Source organism: Bidens hawaiensis, unplaced genomic scaffold, assembly GCF_021521415.1.
Source record: "Bidens hawaiensis isolate Kalapana, Puna unplaced genomic scaffold, B.hawaiensis_p1.1 tig00003760_1, whole genome shotgun sequence".
NCBI classification, from domain to species: Eukaryota; Viridiplantae; Streptophyta; class Magnoliopsida; order Asterales; family Asteraceae; genus Bidens; species Bidens hawaiensis.
In genome coordinates, this window is record NW_027491216.1 from 1214533 (window position 1) to 1235123 (window position 20591).

General features: G+C 36.3%; 2 protein-coding genes across 2 annotated transcripts in view; both read left to right on the plus strand.

Annotated features, from left to right (window-relative positions):
- Positions 1-217: 217 nt before the first annotated feature.
- On the plus strand, positions 218-4881 carry LOC143624331 (chromatin structure-remodeling complex protein BSH-like). The gene is made up of 10 exons (XM_077095026.1): positions 218-298; positions 403-491; positions 577-671; positions 3518-3589; positions 3676-3723; positions 3826-3909; positions 4077-4115; positions 4210-4292; positions 4482-4544; positions 4700-4881. The coding sequence occupies exons 1-10, from the start codon at positions 246-248 to the stop codon at positions 4785-4787; spliced, it is 714 nt and encodes a 237-aa protein (XP_076951141.1). The 5' UTR covers positions 218-245; the 3' UTR covers positions 4788-4881.
- A 5178-nt stretch (positions 4882-10059) lies between these two features.
- The window catches only part of LOC143624332 (1,4-dihydroxy-2-naphthoyl-CoA thioesterase 1-like), a 90059-nt gene continuing 79527 nt past the window's right edge, over positions 10060-20591 (plus strand). Inside the window, exons 1-3 of the mRNA XM_077095027.1 lie at positions 10060-10201; positions 10265-10456; positions 11183-11364. Of these exons, the coding sequence (XP_076951142.1) occupies positions 10070-10201; positions 10265-10456; positions 11183-11335 (477 nt within the window). The 5' untranslated portion in view covers positions 10060-10069 and the 3' untranslated portion in view covers positions 11336-11364. The remainder of the gene's footprint in view (positions 10202-10264; positions 10457-11182; positions 11365-20591) is intronic.

The window sequence follows — 20591 nt, forward strand, 5'->3', positions numbered from 1 at the left end:
GGGTAAAAGCACTTTTGGGTTTCAGTTATTAGTTTCCGGTTGCGGATAAAAGTGACAACACTAGTTTTATGATACGGTCGATTAGTGGTGTTGAGACGACAAACTGTGTTCATTGCTTAGAAACATCTTTGGAGGTTGATATTTGATGCTTTAACTATATACAAAACATAATGTGGGTTTTTATAATTTCGAGACTCAGTTTTCTGTGCCAGCTAAAACTTACTGGACTTCAAAGAGCGCATAATATGAAGCCGTATCCAGCCTGGAGTTCGTATAAAACCCCCGTTAAGTTCAGAATGTAAGCTCAGAGAAATCATTTTGATATTATCGCCTTTGCTTTATTTTCTATTACGATGTTTCTGGTAGAGGAATATGTAACTGATTCACAGTTTTGAAATGCAGTCCGACTGCTGAAAATCTTGTTCCCATTCGGCTTGACATTGAGATAGACGGTCAGCGGTACAGGGATACGTTTACTTGGAACCCTTCTGGTGTGTGTTTCTGTTATTAATTAGTTTCAGAAATTCACTGTGAAAGTTTTCAGTTTGTTTATCTTCTTTCTGTGTCTTGTTACAGATCCGGATTCAGTTGTAAGTTTGTTTGCTAAATGCACAGTGAAAGACCTTAAGCTTCCTCCACCATTTGTAACCCAGATTGCTCAATCCGTTCAGGTAAACAGTATTCGTGTAGCTAGAAACTTTTATGTATGGTGTTTGATCACATTTGTTGTGTGGCTAATGCATAATGTAACGTCTTTGCAAAAACTGCTTGTCAGCATCTTAAGTTGTGACGCATACAGAGAATAAAAACACATGAAATAGTTTTGAACATTTTTGTTTTGAGATGTACTAATTAGCTTGCGACCGTAACCATAAGAAAGTAAGATGAAATTATTGAGTTCCATTATAGTCTGCTGTTTTTTTGGTTATGTATAGACTTTTAAATGCTTTTGGTCTAGATGGTTTTATATGCGTTGACCTAATTATTTGCAACAATGCTGCAAATCTGTAGGATCTATGGGTGGACTATACTTTATTGAGGGACACTCTGATATGGTTGGAACATATCTGACTTAATTGTAGTATGCATAATATAAGATAGTGTTAGCAATAATTGAAGTTAGGTGCTTGTTTTAGAAATGAAGATGCAGTCATCAAATTATTATATATAAGTAGATTTGGTGACATTGTATTTATGAATCGACACATTGAATGCATGGTAAATCAAGAACCTCAAGGTTGCAGCATCCCTGACTAATATTGTCATTCCAAGAACAATACTTGAAGCTAGCAGGAATCAAAGAACACAATGAACGGACTTTGGGTATGCCTCATTAAAAATTGAAACAATTAACTCATATATCTAGGGTTTCTTTGATGGACAGAGTTGATTGAGTTGACTAGAAACCCTCCTCTAGAGTGGATTTGGTTTCAACTGCTAATGAAGAATTAAAAATTTTCAATTTCTATATACCCTGTTTTTGCAACGACAACTGCTGCTGCAAATGCTGACGTGGAATACCGAGTCTTGTTCTTTGTATTATTCGCTTCCAGACTGTTTTCAATGTTGTTCTTGTAGTGAAAAATGCAGTTGGGAGTGCTGCAAACCTTCTTGATTCACCCTGCTCTCTTTGTTTGTTTCATAGATACAACAATTTTGAACATTGGTGTTTTCAGTTTTACAAACTTGTTACCAACTTTAGTTGCTATATATAATGATTTGATCATTGTAGCTTTGTTTTGGAAACAAGCCGTTAAGTTATGTTATTGCTAACAATAATATTTAATAGTTATACTCTATGCAATTCTCATATATTTATCTAAAAACAGTAGTGTAAGATAGTTCATCTAGCCATCTAGAGATGCTAACCAATATCATATCTTGTTAAACCTGGTAAAATCAAACGGTATCGGATGCCATATGATCTCTTAGTGCCACAACATGCATACCCTTGATTACAGTGGGCAGCATCAGTGCATTTATATGGGCAAATGCTAGTCTGTCAACATCATTATGGATTTATGGGAGCAGTACACTCGGGGTCTCTCACGTTACTCTGTCACTGATGTATCATAGATTTTAAGGTCAAATTAGAATGTGTGATCACAAAAATAGATTTGTGGTGGCAAACATCTACGCCACACATATGTTAAGTTCCTTTTGGGTTATGTCGTGGGACCTAAAATGTGATGACCTAATATCTTTTGGCAAGGGTAGAATGCTCTTAATAAGGCCCTTGAATATATATGAGAAGCTTAAAGAATGTGGAAAGAAATGATAACTCAAAACAGTAACAAACAACTTGGTTGAACAGGTATAGGAAGCAGACATCAAATTTGAAGACACTTGTTAGTGTTGTAAGTACGTAACTAATAACCTTAATAATATTAAATGATTCTTGGATAAAAACCAAAAAGACATCATAGTTAATGCTATTGAGGTTGAAGAACGGTAAGTTTGATACTTTAATTAGGTGTCATGAAGATAGTGAGGGACATTGAAGTCAATGGCTTAATTAACTAAAAGTTAACATGATTTGTAGGTAGAAGCAAAGTGTAAAAAGCGTAGGATGCTTTAAGAAAGATAAAGTAGGTAAGGTATTAAGACATGATGAAGTTTCTGTTGAGATATCAGCATATACTAATCTGCAATACCACATTAAAGAAGTATGAATCACATGGGGATCAAGCTCATGAAACATGCATTCAATCTATAGAAATAGTGTTACGTAATTGTTACTGCGTGTACAATAAGCTGTCCAGTTTTGTTCTTGTCTATAGTTCTGTTCTACATTTGCAACCAAACAGCGCAGCCTTTTATAGTGTTTGTGATAAAATCATCAATACAAAATTACAAATTCTAATAGTGACCATACGACATTAAAGAACATACACACATTGACGAGAAACAAAGCTAGTGAATAATAATCATATCAAATAACAAGAGAACAAAAGAACTCATTAATCAAAGATAATGAAGTTGAATAAGGGTAAGTAGACGAGCCACTCAATTATAAAGCTGCACAGGTAGAATGAAAGTGTAGGAGGTGAAGCAAGATAAAGCAGATAAGGTTTCTGGGCATCAATGCAATCTCATTTTGAATTTGTGATCCGTTTATAAGACATTCAATCATTTAGTAACAATAGTGTTTTTAAGCGAGCTGAGTGGATGAGTGACAGTCTAACCCTTTATACTTGAAACAAGCACATTTACTTGCATACATGTATGTATGATTTGTGCATGTATTAATAACTTACACGCTTAATTGGTAATTTAGATATTAACATTCAAACGTGTTATTCTATACGTGTATATTCAAAGTTACAGGGTGTTAACTATGCAACTTGTTGGGAAAGTAATTGGATCAGAATAAAACAGTATTAAGCTTTTAAATCACTTTTGTCTGCATAAATTAGTAGCTAAATGTATATTGCATATTTAAATAAATGCTTATGCTTATGCTTCCACAAAAGCATCCATTCATCTTCACTTTTTTGTATCTTCAAAATTAATGCAGTCACAACTTAATGAGTTCCGGTCATTGGAAAGACAAGATATGCACACAGGTGAAAAAATGGTCCCTATTAAGGTACTTTTCATCTATCTTCACATGACTATGTGTTTTTCTTTCAATATTTAATTGTTGATGTTGACCTTTTATTTGATCTCTACCAGCTAGATCTTCGAGTGAATCATACTCTAATAAAAGACCAATTTTTATGGGTATGCTTTTTTTATATTCATGTCCTTTTTTGATTCAGTTTGTGTAATGAATTGATTTTTTTTAGTTTATAATAATTGATGTTTGAGCTAAATCAATTTCAGGACTTGAATAACTTTGAGAGTGACCCTGAAGAATTTGCAAGAATCTTTTGTGAAGATTTGGAAATTGAAGACCCTGAAGTTGGAGTAAGTTTATTAGTAGTTATTATATTTTTATTAAAGGCCCAAATACTGTTCATAATGTTGTTTTTAGTTTATAATTATAGTTCATATGATGTTCTTAGCAGCCACTTTTTTTATTATTATGTTTTTTAATTTCTCAATTTTTAATTAAGAAAATCTTGTTTCTGCAGCCTGCAATTGCTTTTGCTATCAGGGAACAACTTTGTGAGGTTAGTATTTCGTTACTTGTTTACATGTAGACATTCTTGGCAAATACATGAGAAATTAAGCTATTATTTTGTATATAATTTTATTATTTTCTAGATTGCAATCCAGAGTGTAGCTTCAGCAAGGGAATCACGAGTAAACAAGAAAGGACGCAGGGGCCCTGAGCATTTGCCTCTTAGGTTTGTTTCTGATGACATGAATGTGATGCAATATTATTATTACTACTACTGCTAATAATAATAATAATAGTAATAATAATAATAATAAAATTATTATTATTATTATTATTATTATTATTATTATTATTATTATTATTATTATTTTTCGACCAAATAGTGATAATTGATTTTACTGATTTTGAATCACAGTAAGCCAGGTGGAAATGTGTTGGACACGATGAAGTTATTTGGTAACAAATCAAGTGTCATCAGGTAATAGTAATCTCATCTTTGAACCTGGAAAAATGGGCGGGTCAAAATGGGGTCGAGTTAAAACTGGCCGCTGATAGTGTTTATCTTTAATCAATGTGACACAATAAGATTTTGAATCCACCTAAACTAACCTTATTGAGTGTTGGTCTGTGTAGGAAAAGAAGAGAGTGGGACTTATATGAACCAATTGTTGATATCTTGTCTAATGAGGAAGTTGATGCCATAGAAGCTAGAGAAGCATAATGCCTTAGAAGTTGGTAGGGTTTCATTCACCTTTGTTTGGATATGCTTCTAACACAATTGCAATTTAATGCTTTTAAACTTATGGTAAATTTTTACTTTTGTAGTATCATCTATATCAATGTATGTGAATTCAATGGGTATTAGGGGTGTTAGAGGGCCGGTCATGTCGAGTTTGATAAATAACAAACTTACTTTCTGGGTCGATGAGACTCACAAAGAACGGTTTGGTTGGTGGTTTGTATGATATTTAAAAAAGGTAGTTGGGGAGAATAGTTGAAGCAAATTTGACTAAAAAACACTTTTTTCTAAATTTGTTTTTAGAAGGGTTCTACATCCCATTTCTTGTATTGATCCCTATATAATTAATTTTTTTTAATAATCCTTTTTATTACCTTTTAATTTTAATCCACTCACATTCATCCATAAAAAAAATAGATGAGGGGAGAATGATTAGAAGCAAATTTGGGGGATTGATTTGTTTTTCAAAATACTGTATGTGGAATGGTATTAAAGATGGGAAATGAGATGTTTTTCATGTTTTTTAATCATTTTTTCTTGAAATTTAAATGGGGTATGAGATGTGAATGCTCAATCCATGTATTAATGATTTAATATTGATTAAGATGGTTCTTAACATTATGTATGTTTAAATTTAAGTAAAAAGTAATAAAGGTAAAGTGGTAAACGGTCGTTACAAGTCCCACACCATAAATTGAATTGTTAAATTTAAAAGCTTTTTTTCTATTGTTTTTTTCTTTTTTTTAACAGCTTAATAATACGTACACCCAAACCCAACAGAGGATTGAAGGTTTTGACCTTTAAATTTACATCCTAAATAAATCTAACCGCCTTTGCCACCACGCCAAAGGGTGTGAGTCTATGAGTTGTACCATGTGTTTTTAAATTATTTTTGAGTCAAGAATTGAAGTTTTATTTTTATAAAATTATGGGGTTAACTATTCAATCCGATTAAATCTCTTAGTGCAACTTGGTTAAACCGGCTGAACCGTTTTTTTGCCTAATCCAACCCAGTAAAAAGCAGTTTTTAAAACATTGCTTTCTATCATCCACGGAAATCCATGGACTGTCGTGAGCATTGTATTAAAGTTTTATGTCGTGCTTGATTGGTTTACGCAAATAGTCTTTTGCGTACAATTGAATAATACCATCACAAAAGTTTTATAAAGTGTCACGTGACCTTTCAAACATAGCTAGCACCTCATCATAACAGTTGGTAAAAACCGCGCATGCTCGCTGGCGAATTGTGGATGTGCACTTTTGGATTGGCGAAAACCCTCTTTTGAATCTACCATCATAACGTCATTGAAAATACTCAATATAGGCAACAATTCTTAAAAATAACCCTCGGGACATCCAAAATCTACGTCTGAAAATTTCTTCGTTGATTTTTGAAACTTACAATGAAATAATACGTCTTTAGCCATTCATGTGCGGCTACGCGGTCCCTCTTCATCGAAACTCGTGTTTCTTTTTTTAGGACGACTTGCCTCTTTTTAAAATTGGAGCTAGATGAATAATTTTAAAAAAGATCCATTTTATATTAGATGGATATAAATTTTCTTGAGAAGACTTTAAGTATAATTCTTTTGTTTTGAAAAAATGAGTTAATTGATTGGTGTGTATATATATATAGGTTTAAATTATTATTATTATTATTATTATTATTATTATTATTTAAGAAAATGGCCGTTGTGAAGTTGGGATCATCAAGACGCACACCCTGTTTATGGTTTATATTTATTGGGACTCAACCACGGGACAGTCTTTAACTGGAGATGAGCAGCATCGATGCCCTCTCGTGGGTGCTCCGTCCATTCTTATCTTTCACCCTTTTTTTTTATCTCCTCTCTTGCGAACTTCTCAACTTACATCTATAATTCCAGATGTGCTGTGGCTCGGAAAGGTACCGATATCGACCGATACCGAAATGTTCGGTTCGGTACCGGTACCGGACCAGAACCCTTTTTGCTCATCTCGACGCCCTACCCTCTCACCTCCCTCTCCCACCCATAACATACACATACGACTTGGATGAGAAAAAAGCACCTCCATTTAAGGTGCACTTTTAAGACATTTTATTTGGCTATGTATAATGTTTTGTAGCAATAGTTTTCACGTCATCAATGGAGGGTGTCATTTTTTATATAATTCTTTTAAGATCACGTGTTTTTTTTTCTTATTTCACAATGTGAGATGATAACTTATTGATCTATCAGTAGAAAGTGATTGCGAACTAAATATCAAAACAATTTGTGTCACAAAAATGTGGATCAATAAATGCCATCTTAAAATGTGTACATTCAAATGATCTAATTCATACATTTAATCCATTACAACCGTTTACTTTATCACTATCACCAGGGTCGTCTTCAAAAATCACTTAAAATTTTGAGGCTTTGGATGAGTAAAAAATGGGGCTCTAAAATCGTGTTCTAATTATACGAAAGACAATTTTACTAATATGGTTGCCTTTTAAAAGCCCAATATGGACCAAAAACAAAAAAAAAAAAAAAAATTAAAAAATAAAAAAGTTATTAAAATGACTCTTATAAAACACAAATAGTTTTTTCCCATGTAAAAAAAGAATGCCAGTATTGTGAGAATTGAACCCATGCCTTTAATTCCATAGTCTAATCTCTTTTCATTCAACCAATAACTCTATTTGTAAGATTTTGTTTTAATACAAAATTATATATAAAATATAATTTTATTCCTTTTTAACAATTATGAGCCTTTCAAGAAAATGAGCCTGGATCCGTCGCCCTCCCTTTGGGCCGGGCCTGACCATCAATTTGTTATAGGTCACTCTTTTGCTATTTTCTTTTATAGAAATGGCTCTAAGTAACGCCATTTAAGTAAAGCAATCGTGTTCATTCAAAAGGTTATGGTTTTTGCCATAAGGCTTTCTTCGTGTGGTCTCATGTTTAAATCCATTAAGGGTATGTCATTAAAAAGCCACCATTCTAGAATCAAACTTGGGTAAGAATATATTGGTAAGTGTACCCATTGAGAGAGATATTGTTGCCGCCTGGGTAATGTGGCTACAAAACACCATTAACAATTCTCTCTTCTTTTAGGACATCTATAATGGAGGGCTAAAAACACAATTTTTTCTTGCCATCTCATTTGCCGAATAGACAGTGGATTTTTCTTGTTTACCCCGTAGTGAAATGTGACCCCCTTCATAATTTTATAGTGATTAGTTAATTATTATAATTTAATAAACTTAATTTATTTAAATATTATGTATAATAGTAATTATGTTTATTTTCTTTTATTCAACCCAGTAAACTAGATTAAATGATGTTTATATTGAACAAGATGGTGATTGGTGGAAAGTGAGTTTGAAGGGGAAAGAAACTTCCTCGTACTCATGCGGATGACACGAGAGGCAACACCTACTTATTTTTAGAGAGGTGTAATGATGATGGGCGTTTTTAGGGTGCCACATAGGCAGGGTATGAAGCCCTACTGTATATAGATGCCTTTACTATATATGATAAATAGAAATAATGAAAATATAGGACAGTTTTATAGATTATTAAAAGTTGGGTTTTCCGTCTCTATATTTTCTTAAATAATAATTTTCTTTAATGTTATAAATAATATAATAATATAATAAAACATAAGTCCTATACATTAATTTTTTTTAATAAAACATCTTTAAAATACATATTACATTTATTTTAAATAAATATTAACAAAAAAAAAGAATAATTCTTTTTACCTACAGAATTTCTAACCTAGTATATGTATATATAAAATAACATCATACAAAGTAAAGTAACAATGGATTCACGTTATGTTAAGTGGTAGTAGATTATATGATTTTTCGTGTTAAAACAAAATACTGTGGCCAAAATGAAACAACAAAATTTTTAAACTTAGGGTGTGTGATTATTATTATTTTTTTTTAACGGCCAACAAACATAGAATACATAAGTACTCTGTACGGGGTGATCCAATGGCTAAAGGCCATCGCCAGCTGGCCCAACCCAGCCGCACGGAGCTCTTAAGCGCCTCCAAGTTATCTCCAGTTCCGAGGAAAACCTACCCGTATACCCTCTGGATCGAACTGGAGATCACAAAGATCCTAGTCTTCCTTCATTGAGCCAACCCCCCCCCCCCCCCCCCAAGGTGTTGTAAGTGAGAATTGAACTTGGATCTCCATTGAGAAACCCAAACTCTCTACCACTACACCACATTGGAAAGAACAGAGTGTGCGATTATCTAAATACAAGAAGTCGCAGTTCCACAAATATAAAATAACTAGTGTTTTACCCGATGCGTTGAGTCGGGCAGGTTGGTAAAACATGGACGATAATAAACCCCAGTATTATTGTCCTAGGCGTTGAGGCGGTAAGTTGACGCGAACTCGGTTGGTTTCGTTAAGTGCATTGTGATATCGGAACTAAAAAACAAAAATAAAAAAAACATGTAAAATTAGAGGTGGACCAATTGGGTGGTATCGGTCGGTAAACCTTCGTTATGGTAACGGAACTAAAACAAAAAAAAATGGCATTTATTAGGTTTTGTTATATTCGTTAAGGTACCGGAATAAAAACAAAATGTGGTGAGTCTACGCGAATTCAGTCGATTTCTGTCATGTTCGTTACAAAATCAGAACTAAAACAAACAAAAAAAGAAAAAAAGAGGTATTTGGTCAATTTTCGTTACGGTACCAAAAGTACAAAAAAAAATATATATCTCGGGCATTAAGGCGGTAACTCGACACGAGTTTGGTCGGTTTCGGTTACTTTCGTTACGGTACCAGAGCTAAAAATGGAAAAATATATAAAAATGGTGGACCAATAGGGCGGTGTCAGTTAGTAAAATCGGCGTTGGTAAAACTCGAGCGTTGTCGGTCCCGGTCATTGAGGCTGTGAGTCTACACGAATTCGTTCGGTTTCTGTTATGTTCGTCACGGTACCAAAAAATATAAAAACAATAAAACCACAAAAAAAAAAAAAAAAAATTCAATGCCAAGTGACCCAATCGACACTTAGTGGCACCAAAATTATGATATATAATAACGGATTCACCGTCACCAAATTCAAGTATATGACAATAAATGTGAAGAAAATTGCTAATATAAGCCTGGCATTGTCCCTATTTCTAAGACTTGTATACTACTTAAGGAAGTTTAATCCGCTTCACACTTCATACCTAACCTTACCCTATCTATCTGTATTCCTCATTCAATAATATAAATAATAATCATCAACCAACAAACCAACCAACCATCATAAATTCATTCATCCATGGATTCATCCACCAAGGATCCGAAGACGGAGACTTTGGATGCTCCGTTACACGCAATCGGCTTTCAGATCGATGAGTTGTCACCGCAGAAGGTCACCGGCCGTCTTCCGGTCACTCACAAGGCGTGCCAGGTGATCCTGTTAATTTCTTATTCATTCATTGTTTCGTTTCTTATTTGAATTTGAATTTGACAGCCGTTTAAGGTGCTGCACGGCGGCGTGTCGGCGTTGATAGCGGAGGCGTTGGCGAGTATGGGGGCGCACATGGCGTCCGGGTGGAAGAGAGTGGCGGGGTTACAGTTGAGTATTAATCATCTCAAGCGTGCTGACCTTGGGGATCTTGTGTTCGCTGAGGCGACTCCGGTCCACGTGGGCAAAACCATTCAGGTGCGGATCATAGCATACGTGGAAAATGTTATATTGACACACACCACTTGTATGACCCGTACGATAACTGGAAAATTTTATATTGCCGGTATAACTTAACTTAAACGGATAGATGTGACAACAGTGTGTTCTGCATAAGATGTGTAGAAAATGTGTACATACCAGTATAAAAATAAAATAAGGTTTTTATACGAGCAAGAAAAATTTTATACAACCCATATATACATTTTCTGAAATCGACAAGGATGATAATTGTGTGTTACGCAGAAGTTATACGGCCTGCATAACCTTATACGACTGATCATATGACGTGAAAAGTGTTATGCACGCCTGTATAAAAATATGTAAAGGTTTTTATACTAGCACGTATGATAACTTTACTGAAACTGACAACCGCGACAGTAGTGTTTTCCAAAAAAGTTAATGACTTCATATGGCTGAATCGATCCCGGGGGTGGGGGGGGGGGGGTTCAATCATAAGGTCCACTTCTCCACTGGCTAAACTAGAGGATCATAATCATGTTTTTTCTAGAAAAATCTCAGATTTTATATATAAAAATCCAATAGATTCTCATGCCCGGGGTTAATGGACCCTCTTGACCCCTCTCTACTTCTGTCCATTATTGCGCGTATGATATAAGGTAGTGCATGCATAGCAGCACTCTTCATAAATGCATGTAAATTTTGGTGTAAATCTGCGTAATTTGAACAAGATGATTTGAGCAGGTGTGGGAGGTTAGGTTATGGAAGATTGATCCTGCAGATTCAGAAAACAGATCACTTGTATCATCATCAAGAGTTACTCTTATCACCAACTTGCCTGTGCCGGAAAATAACAAAGATGCTGCTCAAAATCTAAAGAAATATGCTAAACTATGAACTATAAATAAAATTGCACAATACCAAGTGTTTGTTATATGCTCCAAATTGGATGAACATCTTCTTTCAAATGAATAAAAATATATAAGAAATTAGATGATCATCTGTGTTTGCTTAATTTAACTCCTGTAAAAGTTCAGACTGTGATGAAATTGATGTTATGGAAGAGAAGAATATATCATTTAAGATCAACAATTTGATGCCTTTATTGGTTAATTATCATGAAACTTATTTAATATCATCAAAAATAGAAAGATGTGCACTTCAAAGATATGTGTTATGTATGTACATGTAGTATCTTTTTTCGTTGACAAACATGAGCAACATGTATCATTAGTGCTAAGCCTAACCAGACATGTTTGTATGATATGTTCTTATCACCCTTGGATAGAAGGTGTTTGTAGTTGGGTTTTGACAGGTCTTACGACAAACTATTAGTCACACTGTTAGTGACGGTTTTTTATCGGTGTAAATCAAACCAAACAACGTTGAAAAATGGAGCAATTCTCAACCTTATCATCACACAATTTATTTGCACATCTCAACCTATCACCAAAAATGGATGTCAAGTTACTGGACCGTATTTGAGGATTTAAATACCTCAGTCAAGCCGGAGAAAAAAGGCCCTTAGCCTTAATGAGTAACGAAATATATAAGCTAATTTTTTTAAACGAAGCTTAATGTTATAACAATAAACATAGAAAAATATATTATTAAAATCAAATACCATAATAATTAACGATTAACCAGTGATTCGTGAAACTCTCCTAAGTTCTAACATTGAAAAAAAATAGCTTGGTCCTTGGTGGCTAGCTTGGTCAACCATGGAGGAGCCTGGTGGTTAAAAACAAACCAACAGTGGTGGTCGGCTGGGTTGGTCGTTGTTTAGTATTCGCAAAGAAGAAAGAAACCAAAAAGAAATTTCAATCGACCGCTATTTTTTTTATTTTGCATCGGGTTTTTTACTTATTTTTTTAGTTTTTAGTTCTAGTTTGGGCCCCATAATTATAAGATAAGAAAGAGCAATTCATATTTTATAAGTTTTATATTTTTAAATGTATATATAAAAAATACACATACAAAAAATTTTGGCCCCTAAAAATTACGTGCCCCAGCCGACGGTCTAACCGGCAGTACCCTCCAGCCGGCTCTGTCAAGTTACCTCATCTGCATCATCATATTCACCATCTGTTAAATGTGTGTCGTTGAAGAAGATCAAAGACTAGATCCATGAAAATTCAAAATTTCTTGATGTTCTAGGGGATGAGGTGTTAATATGGATTTGAGGGATGAAATAAATCAAATATTTAATTTTTTCTTAATATCAAAATATGTAGTTGAACGTATTTATTGAATGTCTAATAAATCAAATATTTATTTTTTCTCAATAATTTTTAAATTACAGCTTGAACTTTTAAATTTTAAAATCACTTTTCTCAATACATTTACCGTTTACTTTTTTCTCCCCTTTCATATTTTTGTTTATTTATGAGCAAGAAATTCTCAACCTTATCACCACACAATTTATTTGCACTTCACATAAATCTTCCATTATTCATCTAACTATTACCCTTAGTCAGCACTATCCCACCTGATAGATCTTGGTGATATGTAAGGCCCCGAACCCCGGGAACCCCACAGTTGGTAATCATTCAAAACACTCGTAAAAATAATTAAACTTAAAAACAATTCTTTTCATTAAAATAAGCATCACAGAGTATAATTCGGCAGAAAACGTAAATAACAAAATAAGTTCCCAAAACCTGGGAATTTTTCCCAAAACCAACATAATTTTTCTTTAAAAAAATTTTTAAAAATAAATGTTTAATAATAAAATCTTCAAATCCCGTATGCCCTTCACCGTCCAAGTAGCTTCGTGCACGTCCAAGCGATAAGGCATCCTCTTCTTAACCTGAAACTCACACTAACATGCACACAAAGTCAGCTTAAGCTGAGTGAGTTCAATTTTTAAATAAGTAACAAATGTCTTAATAATCATTCCAACGGTTTTAAAACTGTAAACGGAATTACATTAGTTAGGTCATCACATTCAATAAATAATCATCCTTACGTATGAACATCTCTATACGTACATTCCTATATATATAAATATATATATATATAACATTCAATAATAACATTCAGGGCCGAGAAAACGTACAACCCAAACACGTAACATTCAGCGCATGCAAACACAAAGTAGGCATACGCAACATTCAGTAGTCGAGACGACTACAACATTCGCCAAATATTGGCCATTCTAATATATATATATATATATATATATATACATACACACATTCTATAACATTCCAAGGCCTACCAATACTAGCAAGCCTATGCAAAATAGTTTAAAACATTTCATCAAGCAAAATCGTTTAGGTGTGCATGCTAGCCCAAAACTTAAAAAGAGTTAAACGGGACATCAAGAACTCACCTGACACAAGACGCGGATTCACCACGAGCTAGAGAATCCCTAAGAAATCCCAAAACTCAAACACCTGTCGATTTACATTCAATCAATACTAATGATATCAAGATGACTCGTTTATCCTACGAGACGTTCTAACATGGTTCGAGTTACCTAAACCCTTGACCTCATCAAACTTAATCACAACAGCCCCCGAGGTCTCACATTCACCAAAACGACCCTTAGGTACTCCCGGGAATAAAGAATTCCCAATTTACCCCCGGGAGCACTAGGTGACACTAACACGCTCGTTTACTAGTCGTTTAGGCCGTTAACATCCAACTCAGCCCCATGTGGACCCATTATGATAAAATCACAGCCAACAAGTCCACACGACGCCACACGAGTCAAATGGGTCGGTAACCCGCAAGTACAACGCACCAACTATTCAATAAACACAATTGCGCGTTGTACCGACCCATTGGAGTAACCGACAACCAGTCAGCCCCATAACTTATAAAAATGAATTTTGAATAGCCCGTACATCAAACCAAGTGTCCCCGAGCTGAATTGGTCGTTAATCACTTCAACCCTCGCGTTAAACGCGCCAAACTACAATTCTAGACAACCGAACATAACAATCAAAGTACAACTAGTTGATCAACTTAACGAACACCTATGAACATGATCTTTAAGTATGATATACGGGACATACCTAGGAAGATTGTGGTGCAAAAACTCACTTCAAACAGCCCCGACAAGAACACAATTGAACATCCACCGGTTAAGCCTAAAACGAACTTATCGATCAATAACGAGTAAAACGTGTAGATTTTAGCATGCGAAGATGCATTTAATTACATAGGATAACATTTGAAATAAATTATTAAATTTTTACCAGACTTTAATAAATGTCTTAGGTTTATAAAAATATTTTTATTATATTTTTCTATTGGACACAAAAATTATAAAAAATCATCCAACACAGCAAGGTACGTGCAGCTATTTCAGTGCGCAACAAAATGGTTTTATTTTTATAAAATTCATTACCGAACCAAATTAAAAGATTCCAATTGGGTTTGGTTCCTAACTCAAAATACTAACTTCCAGAAGTGAAACCAACCAATTTGGACCTGTCGAAAAAAGGTTATGACGTCGGGAAGACAGACCAGAATCCGTCATCACGCATCAGCTTTGACACTCGATTTTATAAATTCTTAAAAACCATTCAAATCTCGTCCAAAAATTACGTATTATACCTTTCTGGAAACTAGTCTCAAAGTAGAATATCATGGAATCAAGAATTGATCAAAAAAATGGATTATCATCGCGTTACAGACCCTACAATAAACGTATACGAATCTGTCAGCAAACTGTTATCATCAAAACTCGACCTTAACGACCAATAAGCACGTTAATATGATCAATTAAGGTGTAAAAGACATGGGGAATCATAAAACCGATCTTGAATTGAAGTTTTTACGGATCAAACTTGGCTGGAGAGAAGAAATTCGAGCAGGGGGGGTCTTGGCTGCGATCGGCGCTGAATAACATTAGGGTTAGGTTTTTTTTTAATATATATATATATTATGATATAAAATATATTACATCCTAGTCCCTGCAGTATGAAGTGTGTAGCAAATTGGGGAGAAAGTTAAGTGATTATAACGTACCGAGGTGACGAGAAGGATCCCAAGAAACGTCGAATAAATCCCGAGAATTATACATACTCTACAAGCTTTAATTCTTGAAACCGGAATTAGCGGGCGTTACTTGATATCGGTTTGACCATAATCGAATTTCACAATAACAGTTTCTTAGCCATTCAATCACTTTTATCAGTTGTTGCAATGCTAAAAACTCACATTCCATTATCGAGTGATGCAAATTCATTCCTTAATTACCTAAGAAATGAAACCTCTCTTTAAGAGAGTATACACATTGATATAACGTTTAATATACATTAATCCCGTGTATATTTTATATAATATTTTATTAGTTTATGTTCAATTTTTGTTAGGATTTGTATGCTACTAGCTTATTTGAATAAATGTATGTCCCGGGACTTGTTTGTGGTTAAAGAGGGCGAAAAACGATCAAAAATGATCTAAACCGGCGAACCGAAGCACCAGGAAATGCACCGGACCGAACCAGGAGTGAACCAGACCGAACCGGACCAGGTGACCCCCCTAGGCCGGAGCGCCGCGCGGCCAAGGGAGAGGAGGCCACCGCACGGCGCGGCGGGGCAATGTCAGAAGATTCCAGATTTTCTTGGCCGACTTTCGTATTTTTGGACACTTGTTGCCTATTTAAAGACCCCTAAACTCACCCTTAAGCATACCTTGAAGTCCAGACGAATTTGGTGAGTTCCGAGGCGACCAAGACGAGTTTTCAGTAGCTTTGGAGTCGAAGAATCAGCTGGTGTTGCACATATTAGTTGAAGGCGAAGAACACGGGTTTTATCTTTTGTTTTTTTCGTTTTCATTATTTTATCGCCATGAATTCTTATTTGTTTCTTTTACTTAAACCTAAGATGCTAGGCTATATTGCATGAACTATCTAGGCTTATGATGAACTTATTTTGATGTTTTGATTTGATTTTAGGATTTATTTACGTTATGGTTTTTATGATTTAGTAAAAGATTTATCTATAATTAATTGATGCATATGGATAATTAGGATTGTTTGATGAGTTTTATTCCATAGCTTTCCTTGATTATTGTTTGTCATATGATAAGTTGCTATTAGTTCAATTACTTTGTGTTTTTGATTATTTTATGATTGATGTCATGATAAGATCATAGGAATAATATTGTCAAATAAACCTAAGTGTGCTGCTAACCTAAAATTTATAAAGTGCTAGACTATTGATAAGTCTTTACTAGTTAATCTTGCTAGACTTAGTTCTTCGTAAGGAGTCCGTCTAAGGTTGATTATTTATTATTGTTTATCAAATCAATTAAGTATAGTAAATTGCCTTTGATTTCCGCGCTGTAAGGTAGGATTTCGTATAAAGGAACTAAATTATAAACAATTGGGTGACCGTAAGCGAACTTGATTTTTAATACTGGTGTGCGTTAAAACTTGTTAGAAATCCATAGGTTTCTCTTGAGAAGGGTCAGGGGTACTATTCGGGTTTTCTTATAAGCGTCTATTTTACGATCCCAGTCCATAACTAAATATTTTTCCGAGTCAATTCATTACTGAAATTTAGGGGAGTCTAGCCTAGGTAGTTTTCTCATCATCATCTTATTTTCATAACAAACTTCGTTTTCGTTTAAGTTACTTGTTTTCTTAATTAGTTTTTAATTATAGTATTAAATTAGTATTTTAAATCCCCCAAACAAATATAATTAAGAATTCGTGTTTTGTAGTTGAGTCTAATTTGCTAATAAACGTAATTTAAAGAGTCTCGTGGGTTCGATATCCGAATTTACTTAGCTTTACTAGAGTCGATCGGTTCACTTACCGGTTAGTAGTTTAGTCGAGTTGTAAAGAGTTTAGAGTATTACTTAGTGTTTATTTTTAGTTAATTTAGTTAATAAATATTAAATTACTTCAAGCACATCAAGTTTTTGGCGCCGATGCCGGGGACTCTTGGTAATTGCGTTATTAGCTTTGATTGGACCTATTTGCTACATACGTGCTACTTGTTTTGCTTCACGTTTTGTTTGAGTCGTAGAAGTCTAATTAAGTCTAGTTTGTTTTTAATTATTAGTTTGATTTTATTATTCTTGTTTTATTAGAAACTACTTACTCGGTCTCGTACGTTTTTGTAGGTATATGCCACATCTTCGTTTGCAAGGACCGCCGTTGAATTGTTTTGGACCTACTCCGTTGAAGTCCGAGGCATGTTCGTCTGAAAAGCAACCGATCACCATAGATACTTCACTGAAATCATCACCCACAAATTCACCACCACCAAGTCCTAGACCCGTTCCAATGGCCGAGAATAACCGCACCGTGTACCAGCAAGCTTTTGAAGGGTTCCATGTAGATCACTCACCCATTATCGCTCCCGACATTAATAACCCTAACTCGTGGCAGATCCCATCCTATATCATGAACACATCACCAATCACCACCAGTTCCATGGTCGTGAAGATGAAGATGCACTGGCACACATCAACCGTCTGACCCGTGTGTTCAAAACGTTCAATTTGCAAGGTGCTAACCAGGATGCGACCTTCCTTCACTTGTTTCCGTTTACACTTTCAGGTCGTGCCGCCACTTGGCTCGATTCGAAACCTGCTGGAACATCCACCACATGGGAGGCGTTTCGCAACGCATTCCTCAAGAAGTACTTTCCACTTGCTAAGGCCTCTCGCCTCCGTGATCAGATCCACTCCTTCCACATGGAGCCGGATGAGGCGTATTACCAAGCTTGGGAACGTTTTCAGAATCTGCTTTCCCGTTGTTTACAACATGGGCTCACACCTTGGGCCCTTGTTGAGAAGTTTTACAATGGCCTTACTTATGAAGCTCAAGAAAGGTTTGACACAGCTGCGGGGGGCAATCTGATGGACAAGAAGAACGTGACTGAGTGTAACGAGATGTTTGAAAATTTCGCGCAATCTGAGTACGCGAAGAAGCCACAAGGCGGGAATTCAAATCCCACCACCAGGACACCCTCATCTGCTCGAGGTGTACACCAGGTCAATCTGGATACTGGTATGGCTGCTGCTTTGGAGAATCTCACCGGGAGATAAAAGAGTTAAAAGCTAAGGTGGATAAGATGTGTAGGGGTGGCCATGGTACGCTGGATCGTCCGTTGATGAATAATCAAGATGTTGATTTTGTGGCTGGTCAGAACAGGTTCCCTAATGCTTACAATAACAACAATCAGAACTGGAACAGCTACAAGAATCAGAATCAAGGTTAGAGTAACTCGAGTTGGCGTCCGGCCGGTGGGCCACCTGGTTTCCAAGCTCCCTATAACCGAAATCAGGAACAGTACAACAACGAAGGTTCCCATGGTCAAAGTTCGAATAATGTGCCGGATCTGAGTTAAAAGTTGGACGAGATAATGCAGCATATGGTTACTAGAGATCAAGCCACTCAAAAGACCCTTGCCGAGCATGATCTGCTTTTCAAGAATCAACAATCAGCTATGCTCGACATGCAAAGGACCATTGGTGATATTTCCTGACAATTGAATGAAAGACCTCCGGGACAGTTTTCAGGTTCTACTCAACATAATCCAGCCGCTCAAATCAAGGCAATTACTACTCGTAGTGGCAGGGTTTTGGGTCCCGAAGCGCGAAGGTATGAAGTTGAAGATGAGGAGGTGATGGATGAAGAGATCGAGATGGAAGTACCGGGAAAAGTGCAGAACACCGCACCAGTCGCACCAGTTGCACCACCAGTAGAGATGAAGCCGGTTGAAATCCGGCCATCACCTTTGGTTGACCACTCTCGTATCCCGTATCCCGCTCGCGCGAAACACCAGAAATATACGCTGGAGTATGGGCACTTTCTTGATGTGTTACGACAGTTGAAGATTAATCTCCCGTTCATTGAAGCCCTCCAAAACATGCCGAAGTACGCGAAGTTTCTGAAGGACATGTTGAAGAGGAAGGATAGGTTGGGGGAGGTGCCATCGATTCCCCTCATGGGAGATTGTTCGGCGGTAGTGTTGAACCGTGTACCCGAGAAGTTGTCAGATCCGGGTGTGTTTACGATTCCGTGTTTATTTGGTAGTGATGCGATGAGCCATGCATTGGCGGATTTGGGTGCGAGTATAAATTTGATGTCGTTTTCTTTGTACGAGAAGTTGGAGTTAGGCGAGCTTACACCGAGTCGCATGTCTTTATTTTTAGCCGATCGTTCGGTTAAGTATCCGCGAGGTATTATCGAGAATTTGTTAGTGAAGGTGGATAAGTTTGTGTTCCCGGTTGATTTTGTGGTGCTCGATATGGAGGCCGACGAGAAGGTTCCCATTATTCTTGGTCGTCCGTTTTTACGAACCGCGAAGGCACTTATCGATGTGTATGATGGGAAGATCACACTTCGGGTTGGTGAAGAGAATGTTACTTATGATGTTGCGAGGCCGATGAAGCACCCGAGTGATCAAGATGATTTCAGTGGTCCATGCCATTCGGTTTATTTTATTAACTCTTTTATTGCAGGTATGGATAAATGCTTTGATTACATTTGTGGTACGGATCTCGTGGAAAGTAATGGTTTAGTCGATTGTGATGATTTGGTTGAGGATGAGTTGTGTGAGAACGATTCGGTTTGTGATAAGTTGGCTGAGATTTCGGGTTTGCCCGAGATGATATAGGTGAACGAGATTAGTTGTGAGAGTGGGGCGGGTTCTGAGGAGAAACCCGCTCCGTTGGAGTTGAAAGTACTCCCGTCACACTTGGAGTATGTGTATCTTGATGAGGGCTAGAACTTGCCAGTTATTGTGTCATCCAAGCAGACGGAAGAACAGAAGTCAAAGTTGATAGACGTGTTGAAGCTACACAAGGGGGCGATTGCATGGAGATTGTCCGACATTCAAGGTATTAGTCCCGCTTATTGCACGCACCGGATTTTAATGGAGGATGAGTACAAACCGGTGGTGCAACCACAAAGACGTCTCAATCCGAATATGCAAGATGTGGTGAAGAAGGAAGTATTGAGTTGATGGATGCCGGGATGATTTACCCGATTTCCGACTCTCCATGGGTGAGCCCGACCCAAGTTGTTCCAAAGAATGGAGGTATAACTGTTGTGATGAATGAGCTTATCCGTACATGTACGGTTACCGATTGGAGAGTATGTATTGATTATCGGCGGTTGAATGATGCCACCCGGAAGGACCACTTCCCGTTGCCGTTTATTGATCAGATGTTGAGCGTT